The sequence below is a fragment of the Bubalus bubalis genome, chromosome 5 (genome assembly GCF_019923935.1).
Source record: "Bubalus bubalis isolate 160015118507 breed Murrah chromosome 5, NDDB_SH_1, whole genome shotgun sequence".
NCBI lineage: Eukaryota > Metazoa > Chordata > Mammalia > Artiodactyla > Bovidae > Bubalus > Bubalus bubalis.
This window is the reverse complement of record NC_059161.1, coordinates 116,788,380-116,801,227: the sequence shown is the minus strand read 5'-3', so window position 1 is coordinate 116,801,227 and position 12,848 is coordinate 116,788,380. Positions and strand designations below refer to the sequence as shown.

Here is a 12,848-nt window from a genome sequence, read left to right as displayed (position 1 = left end):
TGAAGTCGGCAGCTTTCTAGAGGTCCTGCTCAGTTGTTGCAGGAATCAGGATTCCAATGCAGGTGGTCCGGTTGCTGGTGGCCACAGTCAGCCAATACTACTGCCTGTCTGTCCTGCCTGCTTGGAGGGGCCTGCTTCCTTCCACCAAGCCGCCGCTGCTGCCTACCAATGTCCCACTTAGATGGCAAAGTCCTTATCTCCTCTTTCGAGTTACAAGGCCATGCAGAGCTTTGTGGTCTCACCGTATCTCTCCCGGGACCCTCTGCATGGTGGTGGTGAGGCTGTTTGCCTGGGGTCTGTGTTCGTCTCCATACCCAAAAGAGAATTTCCTCGTTTTGCTTTTCTTTGAATTCTTAAGTTTTCAAGGCAACTCCTTAATCAAATACACATGAAGTCACTTTAATCTTCTAAATATGAACACAAGGTAGCTCTCCATTATTGGAGAGTTGTAGAAATTGAAAATATCTGTTTTCTAAGGCAGGCTACCCCACAGCCAGTTGGGTGAGATGCAATTGATTGACTAGATGTGTTGAGAGTCAGGAGTCTGCTCTCTGTGGGGTGCAGTCTCTTTCCTCTGTTCTGCTGCTGTTCACATTGCAGCCTGGCGGTCAGCTCCAGTAGGGGACTCTGGGAAAAGGTGGGTGGATGTGGACGCTTAGTGCAAACCCATCATTCCCGGAATGAGCTGAACGTACATATCAGAGCTGGCCTCGTTGTATCATCGGGGGAATGAAGGGTGGGGTGCTAAATTCATTCACTTCAGCATTATCTTCACACAAATGCATGGGAATCTCAAATTTAACAGCACTGTTTCTACAGCTCCCTTCGAGGAAACTGACTATATTGTCAGGCTTAAAAAAACAAAACAAAACAGGTTTATTGACCTATAATTTACATACTATAAAGTTTACCACATTTGTTTCATCCGATTTTGCAGCATTTAAGCAACTAATAAGCACTTCTTTCCTCTTTCCAAACATGTTTTATTTGATTTGTAAACTTTTTTTTACTTATTTTTAAATTGGAGTGTAGTTGCTCGACAATGCTGTGTTCATTTTTGCTGTACTCAGCCACGTTGACTTGTAAATTTGGTGCCACTCTTCCAATGGACATCCAGTAGAAAAATAAGCCGCAGCCTGCTTATTATTTTTGGCAGGCCACAAGCGAATTCTACCTGATTTTAGAAGAAAAGACCAGGATTCTCTCAGTCTCTGGAGAGTCATGTATTACAGTGGAATGGGTTGTGCAGTTGTAGGAGCTGATTGAATTGGTCTTAAAAACTTAGAATGGGGGTTGTCCAGGTTAGGACCCTTTCCCCTGAGCCCGTCACCTAGAGGCTTTCTTTCTCGTGCAGGGTGCGAGGAGTGTAACAACGCACACTCTTCCGTGTGCCCGAAGCACGGCCCCCTGCACCCGATCCCCAACCGGCCGGTGCTGACGCGGGCTCGGGCCAGCCTCCCGCTGGTGCTCTACATTGACAGGTTCCTGGGCGGCGTGTTCTCCAAGAGGCGCATCCCCAAGCGCACCCAGTTTGGCCCCGTGGAGGGGCCACTGGTCAGGGAATCGGAGCTGAAGGACTGTTACATCCACCTCAAGGTAATGCACACTGTCCCAGTCCCCTCGTGTCCTGATGACTTGTAAGGGACATGCATTTTCCCGCCGAGCCTCCCAGTTCAGCCTCATAGCAGCTGTTCACCGTGTTTTTCTTTCTACGCTTGACCAATTTAAATGTAGACGTTTTCTCTCTTACCTATAACATGGACGGTACAGTTTCAGACCGCTGTGTGCTCAGTCGCTTAGTCCTGTCTGACTCGTTGCAACCCTGTGGACTATAGCCCGCCAGGCTCCTCTGTCCATGAGATTTCCCAGGCAAGAATACTGGAGTGGGTTGCCATTTCCTTCTGCAGGGGATCTTCCCGACCCAGGGATCGACCCCGCGTCTCCTGCATTGGCAGTGGAGTCTTAGCGCTGAGCCACCAGGGAAGCCCTCAGACCCTGAAGCCTTATGTGAATAATTCTGAACTCTTGTCATTCTCAGGGGCTGGACTAGTCTTCGAGGGCTTCTAGGACCAAACACCACAGACCAGGGGGCTTAAACAACGTGTGTTTGTTTTGTCACACTGTAGGAGGCTGGAAGGCCAAGGCCAAGGTGCAGGCAGGTTTGGCTTGGGTCACGGCCCTTGGCTTGCAGGTGGCTGCCTTGGCACTAGGCCGTCCCTGTGTGCTCGGTGCCTCTGGTGCTTCTCTGTGTCCTGATCTCCCTGTCCTGTAGGGACAGGACCTGCTCTCATGACTTCATCACCTCTTCCAAAGCTTTGCCTCCAAATGCAGTCACAGTCTGAAGCTACTAGGGGCTGGAACTTCAATGTATGAATTATGGAGGAAACCAGTTCAGCCTATAATAGGGGCTTGACAACTTTTTTTTGAATATTAACTTTAACTATAATACAAAGAGAATTAGGTCAACTCATGTCATCTGTTGGGCTTCCCTAGTGGCTCAGTGGTAAAGAATCCTCCTGCCAATGTAGGAGACATAGGTTCCATCTCTGGGTTGGGCAGATCCTCTGGAGAAGGAAATGACAACCCACTCCAGTGTTCTTGCCTAGGACATCCCATGGACAGAGGTGGGCTACAGTTCATGGGGTGGCAAAGAGTCATACAACTTAGTACTAAACACCACCAATATCATCTGTGAAGTGCTCATAATGTTTTTAGGAAAACCTCTTTTTCAGTCTTTGAAACAGGTCTATCCTGTTGAATCTTCTGCTAAAGAATAGTTTACAGAATGTTCAAGTATGTGTATCCCGATGTCTGTTCCTCACTTTCGATGCTTCTGCTTTGATCGGAAGCCTCTGCTGTCTGCTTTTTGAGAGCCACTCTGGAGAACTGGGAAAGAACAATGGGAGGAGAGAATATATAGGGTGTGTTTTTGAGAAATCAGCAGCTGTCATGGGGAGATTTTCTTGGTGAGAGCTCAAGACGTCCACGAAAGAATATCACTTTGTAGAGAGAACGATCTGTCACCAGCCTCCGCGTTATAAATGAATGCAGTTGAAACCCCAAAGGAAGCCACTTACAATGAACTGGAGAGTATTTTTCTTGCACTTTCTGGCTTATCAATAGCATTTTTTGATGTGTTAGTTAATGATGAAATGGCAACCAAAGCTATACAGTCAGTGTACTGACTTTTAGATTTTGCTAGGTAATCCTATGAGTGGGTTGTTAGAAAGCGTCTTTTCCCTTTTTCATTTGGTAAGACACAATTCCAGTATCTTTCCAGATACAAAGGGGAGAACCAGTGTATCTGATTAATTTAAAGAACAGCATTTTGCATATTATTACACAACCATCTATGATGTTAGTGGTTGTGTGTGTAGGTGTCTTTTCACTTTCACTCTGGTTGCAGGTTTCTCGCGATAAAGGGGACAGAAAGGACAGGGATTTGCACGAAGACCTGTGGTTTGAGTTGTCAGACGAGACCCTCTGTAACTGGATGATGTTTGTGCGTCCGGCCCAGAACCACCTGGAGCAGAACCTGGTGGCGTATCAGTATGGCCACCACGTGTACTACACAACAATCAAGAACGTGGAGCCCAAGCAGGAGCTCAAGGTACAGCACTGGGGCGGTGGCCACTCTGCTGGGAATTGTGATTGCTTCATGCTTTTCACGCTTTTTGTCTTTCCCCTCGAAGTGGTATTCTTTAAAAAAACAGGTGCTTTTCTTGTAGTTCACTTATTTATGAATACTTGCTGTGTACTATACACTTCTCAATTTTATTTATTTATGTGGCTACACTGGGTCTTCTTTGCTGTGAGAGGGCTTTTTCTAGTTGCAGAACACGGGCTCTAGGGTTTACAGGCTTTGTTGTGGTGTTTGGGCCTAGTTGCCCTGGGACATGTGAAATCTTCCCGGATCAGGGGTCAAACCCATGTCTGCTGCCTTGGCAGGCAGATTCTTAACCACTGGACCACCAGGAAAGTCACTGTACACTTATAATAATCCCACAAATAAAATAGAATAAGAAGTGTATGACTTTGGGGTCTACCAAAGGCCTTAATTAAAGGTATTAGGCCCAGGGGGTGAGGAATTAGGAAGTAGTTATTTTGGGGGTACAGACAGGTCTGTTGATTAAAGATGGAGTTACTTCACTTCATTTTGGGCGTCCCTGGTGCCTTAGTGGTAAAGAATCTGCCTGGCAATGCAGGAGACCTGGGTTTGATCCCTGGGTTGGGAAGATCACCTGGAGAAGGACATGGCAACCCATTCCAGTATTCTTGCCTAGAAAATTCCATGGACAGAGCCTGGTGGGCTATAGTCCATGGGTGGCAAAGAGTTGGACATGACTGAGCACGCGCGTGCACACACACACACACACACACACAGCCTTTAGTTTTCAAGTCTGAGCAACTGGGTGGAAGGTGGGGTGTTTGTTGAGATGAGAAAGGTAGGTGAGGAGGGAAGTGTCTAGAAGTCAGTTCTGGACCGGCTCCATCAGGCAGGTGGTAGAATGTAGGTAGAGGGAAGAAGAGGGAGGGTCTGGGATACACGCGGTAACTTAAGAGTCATTAGCGCAGAGTTGGCTGCAAACAGATGCGATTGCCTTGGGGAGAAATGAGAAGACCCTGGACGTGGACTAAGCTTCCAGAAGCAGCACTATTTAGGAGTGGTGGAGGGAAGGGTGAGCCAGACAGGAAGCAGAAGCAAACTCCCCAGGGTGGGATGGAGGCAGAGACTCAGGAGGGCAGGGGGGCTCTGGTTGACCCCAGCAGTGTGAGGGTGGAGTCACTGTGACCACAGCTGCATGGAAACCTGTGTTTAAACAGATAAAAAATCAGAAGAGGATCTGTTTCATTAGATCAAGAGACTACTAATGTTATCTCTTGTGAAGTTGTTGTAATAACAAAAACATTTTTTTAAAAAGGATAAAGAAAACACTTAAAATGGATAACCAACAAGGACCTACTGTATAGCACATAAAAAAAGAATCCCACACAGTGTGTGTCTCGCTGTATGAACTTCCTGACTGACCGCCTGTGCCAACAGGGTCACCTCACAGTGCGGCTTCTTTTGTTAGTTTGTTGGTTTGCTGTGGGAAACCTGGGTTGTTTTCTGTGAGCAGGAGGAGGAACTGAAGCCTGTGAAGTGCATCCTGTGATGTCCTTCGTCCCTGATGATGTGCTTGGTTCTTGCAGGTGTGGTATGCTGCTTCCTATGCTGAATTTGTGAACCGGAAAATCCATGACATTTCTGAGGAAGAGCGGAAAGGTACTCGGATTTTTTTTTTTTTTTTAATTTCATGTATTGATTGTAACTTGTATATATTACTTACATCTTTGGTGGTGGTTTAGTCACTAAGTCATGTCCGACTCTTGCAACCCCATGGACTGTAGCCTGTTAGGCTCCTCTGTCCATGGGATTTCCCAGGCAAGAATATTGGAGTAGGTTGCCATTTCCTTCTTCAGGGGATCTTCCCAACCCTGGAATTGAACCTGTGTCTCCCGCATTGCAGGTGGCTTCTTAGAACTAAACATCCTTGTGTAATTCTAGGGTCAAATGACAATAACATATTTACATTTCTTTCATGGGTTCTAGGAAATAGTATTTAATATAATGAGAAGTCCAAATATTAAATTAGAACCTAGATCAGAGGATGATTTTTATCTTGATGTAATCATCTCTGAACATTGCAAGGCAGGGATTGTCTTTGTTGTGAAAGTAAATGTCGCTGAAGTACAGTCTATGTCCAGAAAACTACAAAGTCATAAATAACAGCCTGATGAATTTTCACAGCGTGAGAATACCTGGGGACCCAGGTCAAGACACAGGGTGGGCCACAGCCCCAGGAGTCCCCAGCACCTTCTAATTCCTCTTCACTCCCAAGTAAAACTATCTCCCGACTTCAACACCACGGACACCATCTGCTTGTTACTGAACTTTGTATACATGGAATTATGTGACATGTAGACTTCTGGTACATGAGAATCTTTTGTTTGTGAGACTTTTCCATACTGTTGTGTATTATTTTAAGTTGTTCATTTTCTTTGCCACTTTGTTTTCTATCGTGTGAACTTGTTGTTGTTGTTCAGTCACTAAGTCCTGTCCAGTTTTTGGTGACCCCATGGACGGCAGCACGCCAGGCTTCCCTGTCCTTCAGTGTCTGCCGGAGCTTGCTCAAACTCGTTTCCATTGAGTTGGTGATGCCATCCAACCATCTCATCCTCTGTCGTCCGCTTCTCCTCCCACCTTCAATCTTTCCCAGCATCAGGGTCTTTTCCAATGAGTCAGCTCTTTGCATCAGGTGGCCAAAGTATTGTATGTACCACAATTCATTTATCTATTTTCAGCACAGAAGTTTGGGTTGAACTATGCAATTCTGACACTGACTAGTTGGAGTTAGGTCACATCACAGGTCAAGGACAGAGTCCTCCACGAGACTCTCTCTAATTTAGGCACCATCCTCAAGCGAGGGGGATCCCATGCCCCCTGCACTTCTGGGCAACTAGACTAGTAGCATTTAGGGAATTTCCACTACCCTCTTAGGTCTAATAATTCCCTAGAAGGGTGCACAGAGGTCAGAAAAGTGCTGGGCTTAGAATTGCCATTTTATCGTAAAGCACACACGTCAGGACCAGCCAAGTGAAGAGACGCTTAGGGCAAAGTTTGGGAGGTCCCAAGCGAGGGGTGCCTGTGTCACAGCCCTGGAGGCCGAATATGTCACACCAGCGTGGGAGGCTCACCTGCGCTTCTGTGTCCAGAGTTCTTGTCGAGGCATCATCACAGCGGTGTGATCAACTGGATCCGTGGCCCATGACTGGATCTCCTCTCTAGCCCCTGCTGCCCTCCCTGGCTATACCCCCTCATTCAAAGCCACAGCCCTGTTTTCAGGTGGTTGGTTTTCTAGGCTCAGCCATCCCCATCTGGGCCATCTCATTAGCATAAACTCAGGTATGGTCACAGATCATCAGGAGTGACAAAGACGTGCCATTTACTTGGGAAATTCCAAAAGTTGTGAGGCTATTTCCTAGGGGACAAAAGTCAGTCATAGTCTTTCTTTCTTGGTCGACAAAGTCATTTCCAGTGTCCAGTGTCTGGCCAATATGAAGGTACCACTGTGAACTTTCTTACATGTCCTTTACTGAACATTTGTGCATATTTCTGTTGGGCACACATTTAGGGGTGGAATTGCTGGTCATAGGGTATGGCTTTAACCTGTGCTTGTGAACCTTTTGCTAAAGCGATAATATTGAGCATTTATCTTCCAGTTATTTGTGTTTTACACTATACCCTCTGATTATGAAGCTTGGATCTGAATTACTGGGTTATCTGCATACACATTCCCATTGTAGCACACCTTGTCTTCCCAGTGGGGTAAGGTTGTGTGTGTGTTGGGGGTGGGAGAGGGTAGCACACGGTAGTTGTTCTTTTGATGTCTTTCATGAATATATCAGAAAACCAGATCCCCAAAACTACTTTCTGTCAATCTTAAGCCTTTGCTTTTATAACAAAACAGCAGACATTGGGTATCTATGAGCACTGGGCTACGGTGCGGTGAGAATGGTGGGGGTGCCAGGCATTTGGGTTTTATTGGGGCCGATTGGTCACCAGCCTCCATGGTCTCTCTCCTATGGCTGCAGTTCTTCGAGAGCAAGAGAAGAATTGGCCCTGCTATGAATGCAACCGCCGATTTATAAGCTCTGAACAGCTGCAGCAGCATCTCAATTCTCACGATGAGAAACTGGATGTGTTCAGCAGGTATAATGAGGGGGAAGTTTTCACAAACTTAGTGTTTTAAGTTCCAGAGTCATTTCTGTATTATCTATGAATGTATGAGGGTGTGTGTGTGTGTGTGTGTGTCTGTATGCACATGGGTGGGTGTGTAGACAGATAACCAGTTAGGCTGCTGAAGGACATTTCTTATGCATCATTTCCTTTCCTCCCCCTGGTCCTCATCACAACTTGGGTCTTTTCCAGAATAATGCTTACCTAGCAATAGGAGATCTTTCTACCTTAGTAAACATTTCCCTGAACAAACATAATCAATACCCAGCAATAGGAGATCTTTCCACCTTAGTAAACGTCTCCCCTAAGTAGAGATTCTGAAACAGGAATTCTTGAGATAGCATACACCTTTGAAATAACCTGCACCTCTGATTTTCAAACTCTTCAAAGGTAAGATTCCTTCATTAAACTAACTCTTGTGTTTAGTTCCTATTAAAAAAAAGAAAAAGGGGTAAATGAAGGAGAATTCCACAGGACGGGGTGGGCAGCAACTGGATCACGTAGGCCTGATGGTAGTGATAGGAGATTTGAATTTCATTTTATGTGTGATAAGAAGTCCTCAGAGGTTGCTGAGCAAGGGATATTATGATGTCAATTATATTTCTAAACATCACTATGCGTGCATGCTCAGTCCCTTCAGTGTGTCTGACTCTTTGTGACCCCCATGGACTGTAGCCCGCCAGGCTCCTCTGTCCATGGGATTTTCCAGGCAAGAATACTGGAGTGGGTTGTCATTCCCTCCTCCAGGGGATCTTCCTGACCCAGGGGTCAGACCTGCGTCTCCTGCATTGGCGGGTGGATTCTTTACTACTAGCACCACCTGGGAAGCCCAAACATCACTGTGGATGAAAGTAAAAACGGCACTTAGGTTATACTGCAGTAAGAGGGAAGACAGGGAGTCTGGTTAGAAACTATTTCAACAGTTTGGATGAAAAATGAGAGTGGTTTGGATTGGGGTAGTTTCAGTGGGACAGACGTAGGCTTGCCAGTGTTTATAGAATTTGAGAAGAGAGAAGGTGGTGTGAAATGACCCTTAGGAATGTGAGAGAGTAAATACTCCAGGGAAGTGCGGGGTGATTGCCTGCAGCAGCAAGAGCTCAGTGGGGGCTCTCGTGAGTCAAGGCCATGTCCTCACCCAGTGTCTCTCCCCGTGAGGGTGTCTGTGCAGGGAGGGAACGGAGTGGGTTTCACCAAGCGCCTGCAACACAGTGAGAGTGGTGAAGCAGCAGGGTGGGGGAAGAGCATGTGCGCGGGAGTGAGTCCAGTGATGGGCTTTGGAGGTGATGAGTGGAAGAAGGGAGGGAAAACGTGAAGGGGACACGACTGCTGACAGGCTGCAGGACTGGAGATGCTGGTGAGGGGGCAGGATCCGGGAGTTCAGGTGCCCGAGGGGTGAACTGGAAAGGACACGGTGTTGGAGTGGACAAGGCATGGCGTCAGGGTCCTGGGGTTCTGCAGCTACCGAGGACGACAAGGGCAAGGTGTGACCTCGGGAGCAAACGGCCAAGGTGCGTGGAGGGCACAGCGAGCATTCTGTCCTGCACTTCCTCCAGGGCATCCCAAACACTCCAACGTGGCTCTGTTATAACACCTTTTATACCCTCTTGAGAGTTTTGGTTTATAATAATCCTGCTGCCTCTGCTGGACTTCTGAGGGTAAGAACTGTTGGATATAACTTCCCATCTTTTAGTGCTGAGCACCAGGCAGGGCACACTGCAGATAAAATGTTCATTAGCCAACTGCTAAAAGAAATTTGAGACAATTACGCAAATCTGAACTTTGACTAGATTTAATAAACGTTGAGCAACTATCAGTTGTGATAATGGTATTGAGATATGTATTTTGTATATATTTATATATCTTTATGTTTTAGAGATATGTATTTAAATATTTATGAATATGAATGAGATGAAATGATGTCTGGGATTTATTTCAAAATAGTCTAATGGGTATGTGTGTGGGACAAGTGGTGAGGATTCAGATAGAATAAAACTGGTCATGAGCTGATAAGTATTGAAATGAGGTAGTGAGTACACTGGGCTTGTATTTGCCATATTTGCCGACATTCAGAATTTCCCATAAAAAAGGATCTTTTAAAAGTCCTTGGAAAAAAATCTATATTTTTAATTAAATTGTTAAATACATGAGTGGAAGAATAAAGCACAGTCTGATTGATTTTAAACGCATCTTGCACACATGTCTTCTAAAGGAGATTTTAGTGACATACTTTTCTGAATCCCTTTGATTAAGGAACTTTTGTATGTTAGAAACCTTTCAAAGGGGATAAAATTCATTTGGCATTTATTGGATGTATTATTGAACCACTGAATTAGAAATTCGTTCTGGCCTCCCAGAAGATTATAGTAAAGCAAGAACATATCTTTGACTCTAGCCAGATTCCATGGAAGGAATATGAGGTGAGCAAGGGGAAAGACCCCAATCTTGTCTCTGGGACACACACCAGGCTCGGCGTGTTCTGTCCTGTCTGCATTGCTCACATAACTGTGGAGATGTGTTCGAACTTTCAGAATGTCCAGTGGCAAAATGGTGTCAGCACTTTGAATTTTTAAAGCTCCCTTTATTCTGAATAATTTAAGATGTCTCTTTGAACTATATAGACAGGGAAAGATGAGAAATTGAGATAGCGTGTATGGGCAAAATGATCGTCTACAGAATCAGGAAAAGAAATAAAGTGAGTGGAAATCAAGATTTGGAGTTACTCCGGATCATTTAGGGAAATGTTTGTTGTGGAGTATTATGTAACTGTGACTATTTATCACCCGATCTCTTGTCCCCAGAGCAAGAGGCAGAGGAAGGGGCCGAGGCAAGAGGCGGTTTGGCCCCGGTCGAAGGCCAGGACGTCCTCCCAAATTTATCCGCTTGGAGATAACCAGTGAAAATGGGGAAAAGTGTGACGATGGGACACAGGTGAGGGGGGAGGGGAAAGCAGGAACTCTTCCTGGACGCCTGCTCAGAGAACTTAGAATTGTCACTGGACTCAAACACAGTGCCTTTCAGAGGCTGACAGTCCTGCCTGTTGGCACTGCGCTGCCTGTTAATTAAAGTCTGATCAGACAAAGACTCAAAAGAGCGTATTTTTAAACGTTACTTACAACAGAAGGTCAACTTTGCAGCCCTAAAGATTTGAAATTGTCCAGAGACATTATGGGGGCCTCTGTTTAATTAGTTCAGGCAATTGAAATTATGATATTCCAGAAGAATCCCGCCTTCTTTTTTCCTCATAAAGTGATCTGGAATATGTCATGGTTTTTACATCCTGTGAATGGTTACCTAATTCATGTTCTCAGGAGGAAAATAATCTTTTCTGAGCATTATGAGGCTAATCATTTAAAACATAAAGCAGCAGTTCTAAGTCCTTGCATGGACGTCTGTCTAGGCAGGGAAATAACTCCTGGTTCTTGTGATTTCAGGACCTGTTGCATTTTTCCACCAAGGAGCAGTTCGATGAGGCTGAAGCTGCGACTCCTAATGGGCTGGACCAACCAGAGCAGCCCACCCTCCCGCTCCCTCAGCTGCCCCCGGAAGCCCCATCTTCTCTAGAGCAAGAGCCGGACACGCATGAGCTGCACCTGCAGCCCCAGCATGAGGAGAGCGTGCTGCCCGCCCAGAGCACCCTGACGGCCGACGACATGCGCCGTGCCAAGCGCATCCGGGTAGGCGGGATGCCCAGCTCCCCCTTCCCCCACCCTCTCCGCCCACTGCATGGGCGCCAACTCTCCTGCAGGCGGCCAGCTCTGTAGGCACCATGCTGTTCACCATCCGCTGCTCAAGCCCTTGTTTGTTTTGGAAGAAAGTGTGAACTGTTTCTCAGGGCCTCCATGTCCCATGGCAGGCTGGCATGGCTGGTCCTAGATTCCATCAATTTAGCAGTGACATGGAAGCCTGGCTCTTGGCAACATCCAGACTAGTGTGGTTAGAGTAGGATAGCGCCCTGGATCCTAAAACTCACAGATTGGAAATGGAGAAATAAGTACACTGAGCTGTAATAGTTAATTACATTGAAGCCAGGCTAATCTGTGCCTGATCAGAGCTCTAAAGTCAATTTGGGGTTTTGAATTTGGTTGTTGACAGTTTCCAATGGGACACTAGCAAATGCCATGTCTTGTCAATGCCCAGGGACCTGAGTCCAAGCAGATCTGGCAGGTGTGGCCCAGATACGGGGACAGCATGGAGCTAAGCTCCAGGTGTGGGGGTGGGGCAGTGTCTTCTCTCCTGTGTAACCCTCATTGTAACTTCAGACCGTGTGGCCGCAGGGCCTCCATCAGTGGCTGCCTGGCCAGGTGTATTTTATCCATATTTAACAGATAGCGTTGAGCGTGCATTCGGACCTGTGGGAGACACAGGTGGAAAGCCGTGTTGTTTTGCGGGCTCAGTGCCTGTGCGGACAATTGACATCCAGAAAACAATGACTTAAATCCATGTTTGTGGCAGCAAGCTGTTTAAAGACATTTCTTAGTCCTTTATATGTGGATGAAAGAAACTTTTTGTGTATCTTCCCAGGCTTTGCAGTTTCTAGATGAACGCTCATTTCAGCTTATGTTTCTTTCAGTCTTATTTACCTATAGGCTAAAAGGCACAGACAAAACTTGAACAATAGTCTTGTCTGAGCCTTTATGTAAAAATACATTTAAACATTTGTTCTGTATGGCGTCGCTGACGGGATTCTGAGCAGTCAGGCTGAATAGCCTTTATGAGGGTCCTGAAATGGAAACCTGTGAACCTTATAGCTCCATGAATATTATTTCAAAAGCAAACATAAGCATACAGAGAAATACAGGCCAGTACAGCGAAGGGCTATGAATACTTTCTATCCATCATGTTACACGATTCCCAGTCTGCTTTCCTCTCTCTCTCGCACAACTGCTGTCTTTTCGCTTTGGCCGTTCTGATTTCTTACTAGGTCCAGAGACTTGCTTCCTAGATTTAATTTTTTGCAGGCAAAAATTAAAGCCCACATGTGTTGTGAGGCGTGGGTGTGCAAGCATAGTGCGGCCGTGGTTGTACGTGTGTTCTGGAATGAATTGGGTCACTGGTTTTGGAACAAGTT

The 12,848-nt window shown here is 46.1% G+C and overlaps 1 protein-coding gene across 2 annotated transcripts in view; it reads left to right on the top strand.

The window, feature by feature from the left end:
* Nucleotides 1-12,848, top strand: part of PRDM10 (PR/SET domain 10) — a 96,629-nt gene that overhangs the window by 55,938 nt on the left and 27,843 nt on the right. For both annotated transcript variants that reach the window (XM_025286423.3, XM_006061678.4), the window contains exons 6-11: nucleotides 1,355-1,596; nucleotides 3,407-3,610; nucleotides 5,194-5,266; nucleotides 7,636-7,753; nucleotides 10,579-10,708; nucleotides 11,212-11,454. In XM_025286423.3, coding sequence (XP_025142208.1) covers nucleotides 1,355-1,596; nucleotides 3,407-3,610; nucleotides 5,194-5,266; nucleotides 7,636-7,753; nucleotides 10,579-10,708; nucleotides 11,212-11,454 — 1,010 coding nt within the window. The remainder of the gene's footprint in view (nucleotides 1-1,354; nucleotides 1,597-3,406; nucleotides 3,611-5,193; nucleotides 5,267-7,635; nucleotides 7,754-10,578; nucleotides 10,709-11,211; nucleotides 11,455-12,848) is intronic.